General features: G+C 40.5%; 1 protein-coding gene across 1 annotated transcript in view; it reads left to right on the top strand.

The window, feature by feature from the left end:
* Nucleotides 1-12,968: 12,968 nt before the first annotated feature.
* LOC143987625 (uncharacterized) overlaps nt 12,969-20,366 on the top strand; it is a 79,113-nt gene continuing 71,715 nt past the window's right edge. Inside the window, exons 1-14 of the mRNA XM_077486508.1 lie at nt 12,969-13,117; nt 16,010-16,222; nt 16,310-16,453; nt 16,895-17,051; nt 17,138-17,280; nt 18,283-18,375; nt 18,467-18,530; nt 18,613-18,711; nt 18,825-18,928; nt 19,049-19,187; nt 19,278-19,396; nt 19,490-19,639; nt 19,718-19,888; nt 19,982-20,288. Of these exons, the coding sequence (XP_077342634.1) occupies nt 16,022-16,222; nt 16,310-16,453; nt 16,895-17,051; nt 17,138-17,280; nt 18,283-18,375; nt 18,467-18,530; nt 18,613-18,711; nt 18,825-18,928; nt 19,049-19,187; nt 19,278-19,396; nt 19,490-19,639; nt 19,718-19,888; nt 19,982-20,288 (1,891 nt within the window). The 5' untranslated portion in view covers nt 12,969-13,117; nt 16,010-16,021. The remainder of the gene's footprint in view (nt 13,118-16,009; nt 16,223-16,309; nt 16,454-16,894; nt 17,052-17,137; nt 17,281-18,282; nt 18,376-18,466; nt 18,531-18,612; nt 18,712-18,824; nt 18,929-19,048; nt 19,188-19,277; nt 19,397-19,489; nt 19,640-19,717; nt 19,889-19,981; nt 20,289-20,366) is intronic.

Below are 20,366 nucleotides of genomic sequence, written 5' to 3'. Positions count from 1 at the left end.
GGCAGCTACAGTATCATCTCCTGAATGCCTATAAACCAGCTCTAAATCGCAGTCTGAAAAATGATCCAACGCAGACTGCTTTTCAGAGCCTGTTGCCTGTGTGAAAGATTCTATACTGTACTTAAAAATCAGCTACACAAACAATAGGAGGGTAACCATGCAGTATAGAAAGTTTCCTTGTGGGGGTGTTTAATTTAGAATCCCAGGAACATAAGACACTGTGATGGTGATATACTGTATATACTTATTTATCTGTCATTTATCCATATGGATCTATCTATCTATCTATCTATCTATCTATCTATCTATCTATCTATCTATCTATCTATAGAAGTATTAACAACCCCTGCCTAATAGATAATGATTTCACACAATATGGATGGTGTAATGGTGTAATACAATATATTGACTCGTGAAAATCACTTTTCAAAGAATGTCCAATCAGGCTGAAGAAAAATTAAACAGAATTTTTTGAATTCAGCATAACTTTACCTCATTCATTAGGCTAAATGAAAGGTCACTTGGCAGAGCAAACATACATCTGCCTAAAAAATTTCGCTACAAGGTGACAAAGTGTTTCTGTCAACAGAAAAAATATAACAAATATATATTACTCCTCTTGGCAAACAGTTACATCCATAAGATAAAAATCACCAGGTGATTTAATAAATGCCAACTTTGGGAAACGTATTAATGATCCCTTCCAGACCACAGCAGCTGGCTTACGCCCTCAACAGCATGCTGAGAGTCAACTGCCAGTCAGACATCTGGGTGGATCCTGACATTATTGCTGGGATCCTTCCAAAGCCTGGAGAGGCTCTGTGATGTCAGCCAACAGCAGACTTTAGCCCACTCTCAGCTGATCCTTGGTCACAGGAGAGCACAAGTAAGTGCACTCCTGTGACCCAGAAGAGGAATATGGCCAAAATAAGCTTTGGCCATACTTCTCTTCTAAATTTCATGGAGTTTTGCTTTAACTAGTTCTATATCCAGATTCTTATACTCGCTTTGGTTGTGAAAAAGTAGGACACTGAGGATCCCTTAGTTCCTTACCCATGGGTATATGGACCCTACGATTGTCAGCCCTTGGGATAAGATCTGGGGGATCCTCAAAGTCCAATTTTATCACACTCAAAGCTAATATAACATTCTGAATGTGGAGCTAGTTAAATTAGCTGGTGATTTTTACATTATGGATGTACCTTTTTGCTGGGAGGAGCATTAGGGCTAAGGTTGGAAATGGAATTCGGCCACCATTTCAGCCCCTGTTTACAAGCCATTGTGCTAAGAATATGACATTCAGCAAGGAGTATAAATGGGAGCTTACATGTTGGCAGGTTTATGGTTTTGTTATTCATCATGTTTGATGAGAAATATGCTTCTCTGGATAACATGATTGACAATGTATTTATATCACAGGATTTTTTCAGTATTTTTTTAAAATAAGGAATTTGTCAAAGTGTTTGGTGTGTTTATTTACTTTTTATGTGCAAGATAAGGGGTACTACATTTATGCGGGGGAGTGGATATCTGGAAATCCCCTATTTTAAAGGGTGCTTCTAGATTCCCTATTGCATACCCCTACATCCACAGGCCAGGGATATGGGGAAGAGGCCTTTGTCCTCTGCAGCATGGGGTGAAGGTGCTGTGCCAGGAGGGTACTCCCTGGCAAGGAACCCTCAACACATTGAGGGAAAGTGGCCTGTTCATTTTTTTAATTCTTGCTGTGGCATTTTAGAAAAAAACATTTGCGGGTAATTTACATTTCTCTGACATTTTTTTTTGTATAAACAGCATAGGACCCCCCCCCCCCAAAGGATCTGGTTTGTATTTTGGGGGGTTCCCCATTACATTTTTTGCAAAAACCAAGCTGCCAAGAAAATATAATTTAACAGCAATTTAAATAATATGTTTGTTTTTCTTTGTAGTCAGCGCTGTGGTACATTGTATACATCCGACTTGTAAGTCACTTCACAGACATGTTAAGGACATTCTTCAAACATGTTATTTAAAAGAAAATTGCATTTTTAATGTTGCTGCTCTCCTTCAAATGGTATTATGTTAAAAAAAGTTGCATTAGCACATGTCCCCAAGGGCAGTTCACTAGGGTTTGGATTTACATTTGAAATTGTGAGCTGTTTGGCAAATGTCCTGCAAACTGAACGCAGGTATATTTGGGTAATACAACTCCTCACAATTCTTTCTTTCTTTCTTTCTTTCTTTCTTTCTTTCTTTCTTTCTTTCTTTCTTTCTTTCTTTCTTTCTTTCTTTCTTTCTTTCTTTCTTGGTCTAAACCAAGCCTCCAGGCCACACACTGTCAACCACCTGTCAACCACCTGTCAACCAAAGTGAAAAGGGTAGTGGTCAAATGACCCTTATTGGAAATGGGATAGTAATGAACCAGGTGGCTGGAGAAGGTACAATTAGTTTCTTGGCTAAGAAGCTGTGAACAACTATCTCTCAAATGACCGTGGTGATTTGTACAGCTGTCCATGTAGACTTGAAGCTGTAACGTGTATTGATCATAGTCAGGTTTAGCTCCACCAAAAAAGCCATGGGATTGTATGACATAACACCTTATCAAGCACAAAGTAGGAGAAATAGGACAGCAACGATGCATATTCTGAGACACTCCACTGTTCAGCAGCGGCATAGGTCACCTTAATAATATCCATCCCTGGGAATATATTTCTGGGAAATTCTCAAGCCCTCATGGTCATTTACAGTTTAGCCTTGTAACCTTTAATAGCCCTAAATTGTGTGATGTAAACGAGCTACTAAAATATTCACACGTGTGGAAGAAATATGAATAAATCTTTACAGAGACTGATGTTTATGTAACTTTGCACTGTACTGCTTCTGACAAAGTGTGTCTTAAAAAAATTCTCTGTTCCAAACCACTTTCAGTTTAATGCAATTACATCACCTGTGTGCCAAAATGTTAAATGTTAGCCCCTTAAATTGCGATTAAAGTTGAAGGGGGTGTTGGCTGCTATCTCGTTGGTGATCTAAAGAAACAATTTCCCTGCCAACATTGTTGGTTTGGTTCCTGCCCATGAGTTTTGGATACTACCACCCACATTGGGATGGCCATACTTATTCTGTTGTGTTCTCCTTAATTTAAACTAAGTACAGTACATATTTTCCAAAGGGGACATTTTTCCTGGAAGCGCAAACAAATAGATCTCATCAGAGTCCCTGTGTGACAATAGTATATTCTAAAAAATAAATATGGAGGCTGCATTGTGAAGCTTTCCTCCTTACATGGATAGATATTTGGCCATCACACTGAGCCTCTGGAATTAAATCTTTAAGCCACTGAACTCAAACAAGTATGCAGATATAACATTTTCTCTGATCTTTCTTACCTGTATACTTTACCTTGGAATTTATTAAAGCTAGTGCAACAAACTAGCAAACTGTTACTACACAAACTTTAGTAGACAGTTTCTTTCTGGCACTGGGCAGCTGGACAGCTAAGTATTTACTCTCTTTTTTTGCAGGGACAGCGCTATGGCCAAGTTTATTTTCATGACAGAGTCACTTTACCTAACCAAGTGCGGTATTTCCAAACACTGCTTTACAGGTAAATGGTGTTATATTTGTGTAGCTACATGTTTTTGAAGATTAATATTCCTGAAACCACAGTTGGGTTTTAGGGCAAATTTTGCTAAATTATGGTTTCAGTGCCAGTCTGGCTGGATTGCACTGAGTTCTCCTTGGCCTCAGGTGTCGCTGTCACTGCCAGCAAGTGGTAGAACGCAGTTTAGCTGGGTGTATTGAGTGTCGCGTTTTCTCGGAACCAGCCCAGTGGGAGTGTTCTCCTACTGTGCACTCTGGTTAGTGGTATTTAAGGTACTGAGATCACATGCTTCGGGGGTTCCGGTCCAGGAGATTTTTTCTGTCTGTTTGGTCCTGGTCCTCCTGACCAGCCCCCATGGCCCTCCTGGCCTGGGGTGCAGATCCATGCATTTCCAAGTCTCGGGTCTGGATAGCCTGAGGCAAAGTAACTGTAGGGACAGGCCTGACTGGATATTGAGGCCCTAATGATCCAGGGGTGGTCTCATCTAAGGAGAGGTCCAGCAACTGGAGAAGCATCCAGGGGAGGAGTCTTGAGGAGGAGGCCATGCACAAGTCTGGTTTCTCAGTTGATGGAAACTTCATGGACTCATATTCATACAGTATCGCCAGACCGGCTGGTACCGTATGATAGTTCTCTAAATTTGTCTTGAGATTTGTCAAATAATTCACGTTCAAATCTGTGGCAGAGATTTTTTCTCAAGTAATTCACGTCCAAGTCTGTAGCAGAGACTTCGCTTTACTTAACACCCTACCGGCTGCTAGGCCTAGTGAGAAGAGGTCTATCTGTAGGTTGTGAGAGTCCAGCTGTACCTGAACTTTCTCCTAAGCCCTCTACCCTTCATTAAGAGACTGTTTTATCTTATAAATAAATAACCCAAAAGAAAATCTAGTGTCAGTTTCTGCATTTCTTTGGGCCATTTACCACGGGAACCCCTAGACGGAGACGAGGTAAAGAAGGTAATGGTAAGCCCAATAAAACCAGCAGCTCCTTCAGGGGGTCAGTGCTACATTTGGTTTTACAGGAAATCTCATATAAAAGACATATGAAAACTGCTATTGCTGACCTCCTTTTGAATTGTAGGTTCATGCTAATGAGCCTTTAACACTATTTGAGTCACCAAAATGAAACAATATAGATCAGCCATTGTCAACCAAAGTTATGTCAAACCCTTGGGTTCCTCTAGAGCAGGGGTGCCAAACCTGTCCGTGTCTGGAAAGATAAAGCACAAAACTCCATCAAATAGACACTGTGTTTACACTTTGTTGAGTGTAAACACATTTTTATAAGACCCCCCCCCCCCCCCCCCGGAGGGAGGTCTTGTAAAAATGTGTTTACACTCAACAAAGTGTAAACACAGTGTCTATTTGATGGAGTTTTGTGCTTTATCTTCCCAAAGAAAAATCTCCCACTCTTCAAAATCATGCCTTATTCATGTCCAGTAATGCAGGGAGCGCCGCCCCCCTAATCCATGCGTCTGGCCCCCTGATCTACATGCGGGGCGCCAGACGCATGGATTCCAATGTTACAGTGGTGTAGTGGATAGCACTCTCCCCTAGCAGTAAAAAGGGTCGCTGGTTTGAATCCCAACCACAACACCACCTGCCTGGAGTTTGCGTGTTCTCTTTTTCTTCTGTACCTCCTACTGCTTTATTTGAAAAAACAATTCAATAAAAAAAATTCAACCTAAAAAATATTGCAAAAAAATAAAAATAAATGAAGTTTTATCACTCAGATAGGTACATTATCTATATCGATGATCGTTAAATTCCTAGGGTTGCCACCTGTCCTGGATTCACCCGTACAGTTTGGGTTTGGTATAATTTGTCTGGGTTTCAGACTGCCTTAAACCCGGACACATTATTCAGGCTGGACTATGGCTTCCCAGCAGGGTTGCCTGCTTCAGTCGTCTAAGTTGAGAGTTTCTGTTACACTCTCCTTCATGCTGCCCAAAGCCAGCACTAACAATTCACCCCCCCCAATACACATACAGGCAGGAGAGGAGATAGGGCTTGATCTGCACCAACTTCCTCCCACTGCTACCTCACTGTGTCTGCCCACACGCCAATCCCTGGCGCTGTTACTCAGAAAAGGAAAGTGGGGGCCAGAAGTCCAGCAGCTTTAGATACATCTAGATGAGAGGTGCTGACTGCCAAGGGGTGAGTGAGCTCACCATCCATCCCTGTCTGTGACTGAAGTCTCCCCCCTTCTTTCTCCTGCCTCTGAGTAAGTACACTAAGGCAAATCAGGGTTCTTAGAGCACCCCTTACATCAGAGTTCCCCTTTACACCAGAGGCCACAGTGTTCCCCCTTGCATCAGAGTCCTCTCCATACATCAGAGTTCTCAGTGTTCCCCCTTAAATCCGGGTTGCCAGAGCATCCCTTATGTTAGTGTCCCCAGAGTCCTCCCTTGCATCAGAGTCTGCAGAGTCCCCCCTTACAGTGAAAAGGGACTCTGCAAGTTCAGATGTAAAAGAGGAACTCCGTGGACTCTGATTTAAAGGGGGACTCTTGTTATTAACCTCATACGATTAAAAATTTTATTTATTAACAAAATAGATGTATAAAAAAATTGCTGTGCACTGCTAAAGTATTTGGGATTGACTTGAAGAAAAAGTGGCAACCCTAAATCTGCCTGACTTTTTCTGCTCATTAGTTATCCTTATTGTTAGTGTATTTTATGCGTTGCCAAGCAAGACAGGTACTCTTTTTTTCCAATGAGGCCCAGGAAGGTCAAAAGGGTGGACACCCCTGCTTTAGAGGTTGTTAGGGGCTGTGGTTGCCCCCCCCCCCTCGTTTTATTGTGCCTGTATACCAATGCCACTTATGAAAGCCAGCAGGATGATGCCAATTAAGTTTTTAGCTGTGTGTAAGGATGGCATTTTCATCACCACATTAGGGATTAGGGATGGCATTCTTCCAACTGACTACCAATGTAAAAGGCATTTTTCCCATTGACCATCAATTAATTTAATTCACTGAGACCTGAAAATGATTTTAGTGGTTCCTCTGGGGTTGGGAAACAATGATGTAGATCATAAGTTATGAGTAGTTTACTCAAACTTTCTATTCTAAAAGTCTCTGGAAATTCGTAGTGGATGATTATCTACATAGTCCAAACTGTAAAACAAAGCAGAGCTATGATGATCATCCCATACACTGACATTTGCAGTCATCAACTTGGTGTATTTAAGTTCTTGCTTTGATTGATTGTTGGCATAGGAATGTTAATAGGGTAGGCTATGTTACATTTAGCTGTGACATGTGTTAGTCTCTCCCGGAGTAGCTGGTGTGAAAAGACAGGGATGCATATTGAAGACACTAGATACTAAGGAACTCCTTCTCATCCTCCAGTTTCTCAAAACATCGCTGCGGATTACTTTTATTGCCCCTACAGTCTAATCTCCGCACACTGCCGATAGAACTAAGTTTGCCACCTGTACATGTGTAGGGGAATGGTTTATTGAATTAATTTTGCCCCACTACACCATTATTCTAAATTTGCAATCCCAAAATAATGAAACCTTAATCTCTGAACTAAAACCCACCTTCCCCCAGACCCTAATGACGCATACACACGATCGGAATTCTCGACTGAAAAAGCTCTGATAGTTTTCCAGACGGAATTACAACAGAATTCGACAGAATTCGCCTCAAGCTGGCTTGCCTACACACTTTCACACCAAATTCGGATAGTTTAGAACGCAGTGACTTACAACACATATGACGGGACTAGAAAAAGGAAGTTCCATAGCCAGTAGCCAATAGCTTCCGTCTCGTAGTTGAATCTGAGCATGCGTGATTTTTGGCTTGTTGGAATTGCATACACACGATCGTAATTTCCGATAGAAAGTTTTTCCATTGGGAAAATTGAGAATATGCTATAAATTTTTGGCTGGAGTGGAAATTCGGACAGCTAAATTCCGATGGGGCATACACACAGTCGCGTTTTCCGATGAAAAGCTCTTATCGGTCTTTTTCTGGCCGGAATTCTAATCATGTGTACGCGGCATCACACTTGTTCTGAACGGCTGGCAACCATAATGGCATGATCGATACAAGAAGGGCAGGAGATTTAATATGACATATCTTGTGAATAGCTTAAGGCTGGGTTCACACTGCTGCGACGCGGGAACGCTGCGAATCTACTGCGAGTTCCCGCATCGCATGCCTCCCAGCGGCAGTTCACGCTGCCCTATGTGAACTGCTGGGAGTGTCAGTGAAAAGTTAATGACACCCCCAGATCAGTTCGCATATTGCAGTGCGATCTGCAAACTCGGACAGGAATCAGATCACATGGTGTGAACACCCATGCGATCAGATTCTGCTGCGGACCAAAAAAAGGGTGCTGTGCGAGTTTGGGCCGGATGCGATGCGAATTCAGCCATACTATCTGTATGGCTGAACTCGCATCGCACAGAGATTGGATCGAATCACATCCGATCTCGTCACCGCAGCAGTGTGAACCCAGCCTAAAGCCCAACTCTGGGCATTTTTTGTTTCTTTATGGTCACCCAAGCAGCTGATAAAAAGCAGCTCTAACTGCAATACTTATTTTTACTTGTGTACACACCTCTTCTGGTGTGCTCACCCACACAGCTGCTTTTTGGGCTCTTGCTGGACATTTACAAGGTTCTCAGTGCAACACATGTCCCATTTTTCTGGCGTCATTTTACTAACTGCAATACTCTCCCTCCACTTCAGAGCTGTCCCCTGCAGTTAAAAGTTTCCACCACTAGATGTCCTAAATTTTCCGGGTTGAATGATACCCAGGGTCACTCAGTTCGGAAGGCTGAGGATATACTGTGAATGCAAGGTGTCATGGGCCCCTACCTTGACGAGGTGTACAACAGCTCCATGTAATCACCGTGTAAGGATGCAAAAAAAATGGGTTTTCGTGTGTGCTTATGGATACCTTTGTATATAATTTTACTTTTGCAGAACTGCTCAGACCTTGTGGAACATCGTTCAATCCACATCAAGCCAGAAAATAGACTTTAAGGCTCTCTTCACGCCTTTGTGCAGTAATGCACATGTTATGATGCATCAAAATGTATGTTACTTGGTATCCCACTTTTTTTAACTTGATCTGGTTAACATATACTGCTTGTGTTGCGCAGTGACTTGTCATGGAAAATAGTTCAAGTGTTTTTTTTTCCATTGATCGATGTGTGTCGTAAAAGTTTATTGGATCACATAAATACTTATTATGCATGTGATTCCATGAGCTGCAAATGCATGGATATTGTGGTCAGCCCCAGGGAACAGACCATGTCCTTTTGGCCATACTACATTTGTAATATGAGAGGCTCTTCTCACAACTTCTTGTGATCACATAATTCAGAAAACATTCGATGAAAAAGGCAGATTAAAAAATGCACGCAAAAATACAAGTACAGTAAAACCTTGGTTTGAGAGTAACTTGGTTTAATGCCCTGTACACACGGTCGGATTCTCTGACTGAAAATGTGCGATCGGATCATGTTGTCGGAAAATCTGACTGTGTGTGGGCTCCATTGGATTTTTCGGCGCACAAAGTTTGAGAGCAGGATCTTAAATTTTCCGACAACAAAATCTGATCGCGGAAATTCCGATCGTGTGTAGACAATTCCGACGGACAAAGTGCCACGTATGCTCAGAATAAACTAAGAGACAAAAGCTATTGGCTACTGGCCCATTTATAGTCCCGACATACGTGTTTGACGTCACCTCGTTCAGAACTATCCAATTTTCCGACAACTTTGTGCGACCGTGTGTATGCAACACAAGTTTCGGCCAAAATCCATTGGGAAAAATCCAACGGATTTTGTGGTTGGAATGTCCGACCGTGTGTACGAGGGCATTAGAGCGTTTTTCGAGACAAGCTACATTTTTAAATAAATTGTGACTTGATACTATGCCTGTAATTCAAAGCACTTGTATATCAAAGCAAATTTCCCCATAAGAATTAACAGTTAACCTTTCATTCAACCATTTATTCATAGGTCCTTCAGTGTATAGTCCATATAAAAAAAATTCTAACAATGTGACCAGGTTATGTAACCATAAAATGTCCATCCACAAATAGAAGCCTCCACAAGGGGATTAGAAGCAAAATCCAGCAGGAGCTTCAGAGTATAAAAGAGAAGAGAGGCGCCTCTAAGTGTAGCAATATGGTTACAGTTAACCACTTGCCAACATCTGCACACCAATATACGTCGGCACAATGGCAGCGGTGGGCAAATGGGTGTACCTGTAAGTCCCCTTTAATTGGCGGGGCTAGTGGGCACGCACGCGCCCGCCGCATACAGCATGACCATGCCCGCGGGACCCGCGGACTCGATGTCCACCAGTCTCCCGGCGATCGTGTCACGGACCTGCAGAATGGGGAGATGCAAACAAGGCATTTGCCCATTCTGCCTTGTGACATGACAGAGATCACTGCTCCCTGTCATCAGGAGCAGTGATTGCTGTCATGTGAGTGGAAGCCCACCCCCCCACAATTAGAATCACACCTAGGACACACTTAACCCCTTCATCGCCCCTTAGTGTTTAACCCCTTCCCTGCCAGTGTAATTTACACAGTAATTAGAGCATTTTTATAGCACTGATCGCTGTATAAATGACAATGGTCCCTAAATAGTGTTAATAGTGTCCGATGTGTCTGCCATAATGTCTCAGATAAAAATCGCAGATCGCCGACATTACTAATAAAACAAAAATTATAATAAAAATGCCTATCCCCTATTTTGTAGATGCTATAACTTTTGCGCAAACCAATCAATATACTCTTATTACAATTTTTTTGTTAGCAAAAATATGTAGAAGAATACATATCGGCCTAAACTGAGGAATTTTTTTTTTAATATCTATTTTTGGATGATATTTTTTATAGCAAAAAGTAAAAAATATTGTTTTGTTTTTTTTCAAAATTGTCGCTCTTTTTTTGTTTATAGCACAAAAAATAAAAACCGCAGAGGTGATCAAATACAACCAAAAGAAAGCTCTATTTGTAGGGGAAAAAAGGACATCAATTTTCTTTGGGTGTAAAGTTGCACAACCGCTCAATTGTCAGTTAAAGCGATGCAGTGCCGAATCGCAAAAAATGCTCTGGTCAGGAAGGAGGTCAAATCAAATTAAAGCTGAAGCGGTTAATGAAGGTACAACATTTAGCAACATTTAGCAACATATTGCTGCAAAAAGTCCCTGGCCCTTCCCAAAAATGCAGCGACTGAAAAAAGCATAGATGTTAACATGTCCCATAGGTAACCATGTTAAATGAACTGTAGTACGTTTCTGTAAAAAGCACCAAAAAATACATAGGTGTGAACCAGGCCTAAAAGCCGTTGCGTCAATGTACACACAGGCTATATGTACATATGACTTTTTTAATTACTTTTTCAGGTTTGCAGAAACACATAACAGTCCATTTAACATGGTTTCCTATGGATGTAGTTCACATCTGTACATTTTATGCAAAGGGCCAGTAACTATTTACTGGTCTTTGGTTCCAAAGACTTCAATGGATCAAAAACGTGTATTAAAAAATGCAAAATGCACCTGGAATATGCAAACTGCAACCTGCATAAGTGTGAACCAGCCCTTAGCAGAGCTTAGGAGCTTCTATGGTAAGGGGAGCTTCAACCTCCCTCTCCTAAATGCGGAAGAATCGCGTTCAGGATTTTTGCTGCATTTTGCGTTTTCCCGCTGTTGGCGGTCAAAGTAGGCACATGAAGTAGTGTACATGAAGCCTTATGCCGCGTACACACAACTGGACTTTCTGGCAGACTAGGTCCAACGGTCTTCCCAACGGACTTTCAGCGGAGTTCCAACGGACTTTCTGAACGAACGGACGTGGCCACACATGAACAGACTAAGCCCGTTCGAAAGTCCGTTCATTTTGAACGTGATGTCGTAAACGGGACTAAACAAAGAAGTTCAATAGCCAGTAGCCAACAGCTTCCCTTGCGTCGTATTTGGTCCATTGGATCAGCACACAGACGAATGGTTTTCCTGATTTTAGTCCGTCAGAACTGAGTCTGTCAGATAGATTTGAAACATGTTCTATTTCTAGGTCTGTCGGATTTATTTTTTGAAAAATGATCGGATTGTCCGACGGACTAATCCCTTCAGACCTAGTCTGCCGGAAAGTCCAGTGGTGTGTACACGGCATTACCTATACCTTTCCAGGAAGTTGCCCAAAGAATGCAGAGTAGGTAAAAAAGTTCAGAAGAATATAGATAGATAGATCCTTTTTTGCAATTGTACCTACAGGTAAGCCTATAATAAGACTTACCTGTAGGTACTGTGAATACTGTATCTCCTAAACTTGCACAGTTTAGATATTCAGATTGTATGCAGCCAATGGTGTCATAGGCGCACGCACTCTGAAGGTCCAGCTTACCATGCCGGACCTTCAGAACCTGTGCTGTAAATGGCAGGTCTAGTGCACATGTGGCGTGCACATTCACAGCGGCGGAGCCAGCGAACCCGGAAGAAACAGCGTGGAAGATGTCAGCCGCCTCAGCGGTGTGCAGGCGCTGCTGGAGGGCTTGGTTCTAAGGTAAGCATTTCATAACGAGCTAGTATGCGATGTCTTATGTCTTTTTTGGCTTTTTTTTTTCCTCAAGGTTTACAACCTCTTTAACGCTATAAGCTTAAAACCTGAACTTAATCAAATTTAAAAGATAAGTATTTTAAGATACATTTTAACTCTACAGGGTTTGTTTCAAAAGCCGTTATCTAAATACAAATTCTGCTTTTACCATGTGAAAAATCAATAATTATTTTTATCCCTATGTTTTTCATATCAGTTATCATCAGAATCATTAATAAAATACATAAAGTCTATCTTATTTTTTTCAATGTCATTTTTGTTCACAGTCAAAAGTAGAGTCAACATGTACGTTACATTAAGAGATTCTATTTTAGTTGTGAGTTTTCCTTCATTCACAGCTTCCTTAACTCAGTGTAAAACAATCCTTTCCTAAATGATAGACTGCAAATGTGACTTTCAACAACAGAGTACTCAAGAGTCCCCTGCTAAATTATGCTGGTTATTTTTACTTGTGATGAACAGACAACTATGGGTCCGAGGCTCTCAGTTAAGGCAACGTAAAGCCCACGTCCATATGTGGAGCAATTTGAGTAGGCACAGGGGCTGGCCTACAGTATATAAGCCTCATTAGAGACCCAAGCTTGTTACCTCTCAGTTCTGGTGAGTAGTCTTTGAGCAGGCTGTGTATTCTAAAGAACCATCTCAGATCTTGTAGCTCATTCCCACAAAGTATGCCAGCAGTTTAAAAATTAGGCTGTGCATCAAAATCAGTAATAGTAATACAACATAATATAGATATTCATTGTAAATGAAAACTGGAGGCTCACACTTTGGAGGCTCACAATATGCATTAGATTACATATGTAAATAAATATTAGTTATTTTGTAGAACATAGGATCTTGCAAATGAAAATGCTGTAAATATTAATTTGTTTGAATTGTCTTTCTTTTCTCTTTTTAGGGGGCCATTGTATTTTTTTCATCTTAGGCAGTGTTAACAGGTAAGTGGTCAAACACTGGATAGATTAACTGACACTTTAGTCTAACTTTAGATAGATTGCTTTAAATTAACTGACAAAGAATGCTGTTGGTTCCCGTAGGAGGATCCCCGCTGTTTGCTGTCCCGATGACATTGCCATAAGCAGAACTTTCTGCTTCCCCTCTTTGCAAGGTTTAGCAGGTTTAGCTGCTTAGAGGGCTGGTGATAGTTTCAGTGGCATCCTAGTAGAACCTTTATAGCTTTATATTTGGAATGTACTCCTAATGCCGCGTACACACAATCAGATTTTCGGACAACAAATTTTGGATGTGAGCTTGTTGGCAGAAAGTCTGACCGTGTGTATGCTCCATCGGACATTCGTTGTCGAGTAGCCCTGTTGGCTAGCAGGTTCTCAAATTTTCCGCCAACAAATGTTTGTTGTCGGAAAGTCTGATCATGTGTACACAAGTCCGTTGGACAAAAGTCCATGCATGTTCGGCATCAAGTACGAGCTGGAGGCGGTCTTGTAAAACTAGCGTCTGTAATAGAGATATCACATACGTCTTGTACGGCACTACATTTGTAATTGTTTGCCAACATTTGTGTGACCGTATGTATGCAAGACAAGTTGGAGCCAACATCCTTCGAACAAAAATCCACTGTTTTGTTGTCGGAAAGTCCAATCGTGTGTACAGGGCATTAAAGCAGAGATCCTCAAACTACAGCCCTCCAGCTGTTGTGGAACTATGCATCCCATGAGGCATTGTAAAACTCTGACATTCACAGACATGACTAGGCATGATGAGAATTGCAGTTTCTGAACAACTGGAGGGCCATAGTTTGAAGACCCCTGCATTAGAGGGAATAGTTCAGCTGAACGCTGATTGAACTAGATGGAATTGGTGGAACTAAATGGACTTTTTTTTGACCAGACTAACTATGTACCTATGCAATGCAAAGTCCTAATGTCACCAGGAAGGCAAAGTCAACTAAGAAAAAAAAAAAATAATAGCCAAGAGAGAATCTAAAGCTGGACACACATAGTTACATAGTAGGTGAGGTTGAAAAAAGTCCATCAAGTCAAACCTATGTGTGTGATTATATGTCAGTATTAAGGCCCACACACACGATCTGACTTTTTGACAACAAACATGCAAATTAGCTGTTTTAAGGCAACATCCGACCGTCTGTATGCTCCATCAGACAAACTTTTTCGGTTTTCATCTGACTTTTGTTGGCTGTGCAAATGGACAAACTTTCCAGCAACAAAAGTCTGATGGAGCAAAGTCCGATCGTGTGTACAGAAAACCATAGGACTTTTGTACAAAGTACAAACACACATGCTCAGAACCAATGCAAAAAATCAAACAACAATGCAGAAGTTGACCAAAGGTGGTGGTAAAGAGCAGAAAAATCATGCGATTTGGTGAAAAGTTGGCTAAAAAGTCCTGCCGCATGTATGCCGATGCCCTTTGTACAAAAATCCACGGGAAAGTTTGTACAAAATCCGATCGTGTGTATGAGGCTTAACACACACACGGCTACTTCCTGATGAACTGGACAAAATTCGCATAGTGGGTGGTACTGACCCTTTCATCATCCATTGAAAAAACAAGAGTCAGGCAGAGAATTTAGAATTGTTTATGGCTGTTTGGGTATTCTGACCGGGGTCAGGGGGATTCCTTCATTCGCTTTGTATAGAGTAAATTGAGAAATCTGATTTTTTTTTCATTTAGTCTGATAGTTCATGACCATTTTAAAACTGACCCACTCTATTTAAAAGTAAAACAATGGGTTAGAATTCCAGTTATTTTATGTAAGCTCATTAGCCAGTAATATAGTGGCAATAGAGTTTCTCCAGGTGCTATAACATTGTAATTGACATGTCCCCCTACAACACACAGCTCTATGGTCAACTGAGGCTGCAGTTTAATCAGAAGGGAGTAGAAAAAACACATTGGTACCCCAACGGATGTTATGTTTTATGGTTTCTTCTGGCCTCCCGGCTGTGGTGGACCATAGAGGGTAAAATGTATCCACCTCAACAATAAATTCTATTATACTCTGCAATCTAACACACATTATGTCCAGCAACTAAGTTCCCTGTATTGTTTGGACAATAATAACAAAAATGTAATGATTCAATTGTGTCTCTCTTTGGCTGGCTATGCACTAACATTTCTAGTAAATCTTTCTAGTTGTTCCTGCTCTAAGACTGGCCATAGATGGATCAAAATTTGTCTGGTTCCTGCTGAACTGGCCAAATTTAATTCTATCTATAGTACTAAAGTACAACCAGCCTGTTGTTTTTTTTTATGTGTGATTACTGGTGGTGGCTATAGCTGCCAACAGTGATCATTGTATTCTGACAACTTGGAAACCTCCTGCTGTCAGATTACAATAGCGCAGCGGCAGGGATTCCCCCATGAACACTGACTGTGTTGATGAGGAAATCAAGCAAATGTTCTTTCCCTTAAGAAAGAAAATTGTACAATGTATGGCTTGCCTACGGCAAGGGTATAGCTTCACAGGAGTATGGGAGTAATAATCACAGCTGAGCCCTAATAAGCACTTGCGATTTACTTAACCAATGACAATATGGCTTAGTTTACACTTGCAGTTTGGGTGGTGCCAGCAAAAACGGCAGATGAGGCACAATTTTACCACCTCTCAATTGGCCCCCCAAGCTGCAAAGGCAGCTATATTGACATGCTGCGACAATAATGCTTTGCATCAAAAATGATCCCGTTGTCGTGTTCAGTGGGCATTAATACCCATCAAATGCGATACAATAAAATTGTATTTGCGTACATTTCGGCGCGGTGGTGCAAGCTTTCCAGGGATAAAACAGGCAGCAAGGAGGTGACAAATCACCTTATTAAAGCATTATTATAAATAAGACATTTTCATACAGAAACCAGCAACCATGGGTGACGGTGAAATGGCGGTTTTCGGCGATGCCGCCCAGTTCCTCCGTAAGAGTGATAAAGAAAGACTGGCAGCCCAGAACAAACCGTTTGATGCCAAGAACACCTGCTACGTAGATGATCAAAAGGAACTTTACGTGAAGGGTTTGGTCACCGCTCGGGAAGATGGAAAAATCACTGTAAAGACTGAGGATAACAGGGTAACTATTTTAGCATATTTTTCAGAATAAATAAAATACTAAACATGATTAAAAACTATATATTAAACATATTATTTTCCCTTTCAGACTGTAACAGTCAAAGAAGGCCAAGTTTACCCCCAGAATCCTCCCAAGTACGATAAAATTGAAGACATGGCGATGATGACTCACCTGAATGAAGCTTCTGTACTGTATAACCTCAAAGAGCGTTACGCAGCCTGGATGATCTACGTAAGTCCCAATATCTAGATAAAATGACAGGAGTCAAAATAAAATGTAGATAAGAGCTATTGCAACAATCCTAATAACACATCCTATAAAAAAAAAAATGTAGAATTCTTTTATGCATTAGTTGATCACTGGCAACCAAACTTCTTAATAAAGTTAAACCTACCCAGTAAAATAACAGCTTTAGCCTGCAAATGCAATTTTGGTTGCTAAATGTAAAAAAAAACAGGAAATCTCGGTACTTAGCTTTAAAACCCAACCTCCTTTGTAAATTGCTAATAGGTGGAGGGTCCTAAATGCTGCAAATAGCATGCTCCAGAGCAGCCTGGCAATAGATTTTATATTTTGGGGTAAAATATGGAGTTTCAGTTTAAGGAGTGGGACGTTTTAAGAAATCACAGTTGTTTCACAAACTAACATCATATACTTTATAATATACAACAGACATACTCTGGGCTTTTCTGCGTCACTGTCAACCCCTACAAGTGGCTGCCAGTGTATGACCCTATCGTGGTTGCTGGCTACAGAGGCAAGAAGCGTATGGAAGCCCCACCACACATCTTCTCCATCTCTGATAACGCTTATCAGTTTATGCTCACAGGTACCTGGGCTTGTCTTATTCTGAATATTTGTTTGATATGGTCAAAAGCCACATACGTGTTTTAAATCCACATTTGTATTTGGCAGATCGTGAAAATCAGTCTGTCCTGATTACTGGTGAATCTGGTGCTGGAAAGACTGTCAACACCAAGCGTGTCATCCAGTACTTTGCAACAATTGCAGCTATTGGTGACAGTGGTAAGAAGAAGGAGTCCAGCGGCGCCATACAGGTTCGTACTCAAATTTCAACTTTTAATAAAAAAAAAAAAAATTTGTTAGCTAAGCAAATGCACTCAATGCCAGACAGCAGTAAAAGGTTAGATGAAAACACATGATATATGTATAGCATTATCCCACGTAAATCACTAAGGTCACATCTTGAGTATGGAATACAGTTTGGGGTAATGTACTGTTATAAGGCCATTAAAGATTTAGAGAGAGTACAAAGGCAGTCTAAACTAATAAATTAGTAGAAAGCATTGAAGGTCTCTCTTGTATGAAAGGTTTAAAAAATTGAACTAATCTTATTTGGAAAAAATCACAAAGTTAGAGGTGATTAATTATGAATATACATATATCCAAAGTCAATGTAAAAAAAAAGTGAAATTATTATTTTCTGCAAAGAATGTGAAAAGGAAAGGGTAATAAAAGCTGCATCTCAGCAAAATAATATTTTACTATTAGGGTTTTTTAAGTTCAACGTGGTTAGGTTGTTGAATGATCCTAAGTAATAGCATGCTACATCCTCTTGTTGGAAAACAAATCATAGTATACATATTACAAATTCTAGGTGCTTTGCATTCTTAGGGACTATATTACATAGTAAATATGTGTTAACAAAGTTATGTAATTTTGGAGATGTGTTGAGTGTCAACGCAGAGAGATTTGAGAAAGCCAAGTACTACAACAAATATAGCTATGCTCTGATTACAGTCCTGTACTTCAAAGTTAATGTGTTCTTTGCGGTGTTCAAGAAATATACAGGCTCAAACTGTATTGCTATCTGTCCGTGAAACTGATAAGGTAATTGGGATGCTATTTACTACATAAAAAGCTGTTCGCTCAGGCCAGCTTAAAGGGCCTAGTACTTGTATAATCAATGCACCAAAGTAGAACACGTAATAGCCACCGGTAGGACTTGCAGTTTTCAGAATTTTTTCCCTTTTTGCTTGTTTCTATCACTTTTACCTGTTTTAGTTGTGTGCTGAATCTTTGTATCTCTTTACATTTAGGGTAATCTGGAAGACCAAATCATCCAGGCTAACCCACTGCTGGAAGCCTTTGGTAATGCCAAGACTGTAAGAAATGACAACTCCTCTCGTTTTGTAAGTATATATGAGATCTATATGTTATTTACTCGTCTCTAGGAACTCATATTGCATGAACTCCTTTCTAATCTTCTCTTGTCATGTTTAGGGTAAATTCATCAGAATCCACTTTGGTACCACTGGAAAACTGTCTTCAGCTGATATTGAAACATGTAAGAATGAAACCCTCCAATTTCTTCTCATTTTGTAGTTAATCACATAAATTCATACAATTACTACAATGCAATCTTATAGATCTGCTGGAGAAGTCCAGAGTAACATTCCAGCTGTCAGCTGAAAGAAGCTACCACATCTTCTACCAGATCATGACAAACAAGAAACCAGAGGTTGTAGGTACGGTCATATTTCCTTTCAGATAATAGGCAGAGAAACGAGACCTGCAAACCATAAGCATGTGTTATTGAATGTAGAACTTATAATTTCTTTTTAATGTTGTTTGCGTTCAGAGATGCTTCTTATTACCACCAACCCATACGACTATCCCGCAATCAGCCAGGGTGAAATCGTTGTGAAGAGTATTGATGATACAGAGGAGTTCATTGCCACAGATGTAAGTTGTTGAAATCTTGGAAAAATATTTTTTTTTCAGTTTTCCAAAGATTGTATAATTTCCACAGATGTACAGAATGTATTATTGGGCATTAAATAACTAGAGCTATTTTTCTAACAGACTGCCATTGACATCCTGGGATTCACCCCAGAAGAAAAGGTTGGCATCTACAAGTTGACTGGTGCTGTCATGCATCACGGCAACATGAAGTTCAAGCAGAAGCAGAGGGAGGAGCAGGCCGAGCCAGATGGCACTGAGGGTTTGTCCTTTATTTTTCAATTTATTTTATGATTTTTTTTTTCCATATATGCCATTAGGATTTATTTCATACTAAATGTCTTATCTCCAGTTGCTGACAAGATTGCTTATCTGATGGGTTTCAACTCTGCTGATATGCTGAAGGCTTTGTGCTACCCCAGAGTAAAGGTCGGAAATGAGTTTGTCACCAAGGGACAAACTGTATCTCAGGTATGGTAAAATCAAGAAATAAAATAAGCACATACTTAAAGATAACTATGCTTTCTGTAATAAATAACACATGATTGTTGCTCTACTCTTTAGGTCAACAACTCTGTTGGTGCCCTCTGCAAATCCGTTTTTGAGAAACTCTTCTTGTGGATGGTCACTCGTATTAACCAGCAGCTCGACACCAAGCAGCCAAGACAGTTCTATATTGGTGTGCTGGATATTGCTGGATTTGAAATCTTTGATGTAAGTTCTTGAACAGTTTTGGGTTTGTATGTCTTTCAAAGCAAAAGACCTATTCTCATTTCTTTATTTTACATACAGTTCAACAGCTTGGAACAGCTCTGTATCAACTTCACCAATGAGAAGTTGCAGCAGTTCTTCAACCACCACATGTTCGTCCTGGAACAAGAGGAATACAAGAAGGAAGGTATTGACTGGGAGTTCATTGACTTTGGTATGGACTTGGCTGCCTGCATTGAGCTTATTGAGAAGGTAATTTCACATATGGAAATAATATTATGAAACCAAAAATTTTGAATTATTTGTAGTTACAGACATAAAATAACACTTATCGTTTATTACCAGCCCATGGGCATCTTCTCCATCCTTGAAGAGGAGTGCATGTTCCCCAAGGCCACTGACACATCCTTCAAGAACAAGCTGTATGAGCAGCATCTTGGCAAGTGCAAGAACTTTGAGAAGCCCAAACCTGGCAAAGGAAAGGCTGAGGCTCACTTCTCTCTTGTGCACTATGCTGGTACTGTGGATTACAACATCTCTGGCTGGCTCGACAAGAATAAGGATCCATTGAATGAATCTGTTATCCAGCTGTACCAGAAATCTTCAATGAAACTGCTGTCCTTCCTGTACTCTAGCTATAATGCTACTGATGGTGAGTAACTTCCCTCTTCCTTTCTTATTTTAAGATTTTTTTTATTACATTTAGATTACGATCTATGATGACTCTTTC

The sequence above is a fragment of the Lithobates pipiens genome, unplaced genomic scaffold (genome assembly GCF_037356315.1).
Source record: "Lithobates pipiens isolate NorthernLeopardFrog02 unplaced genomic scaffold, aLitPip1_a1.2 Scaffold_1, whole genome shotgun sequence".
NCBI lineage: Eukaryota > Metazoa > Chordata > Amphibia > Anura > Ranidae > Lithobates > Lithobates pipiens.
Note: the sequence above shows the minus strand (reverse complement) of the source record. Positions and strands in the feature narration are given on the sequence as shown.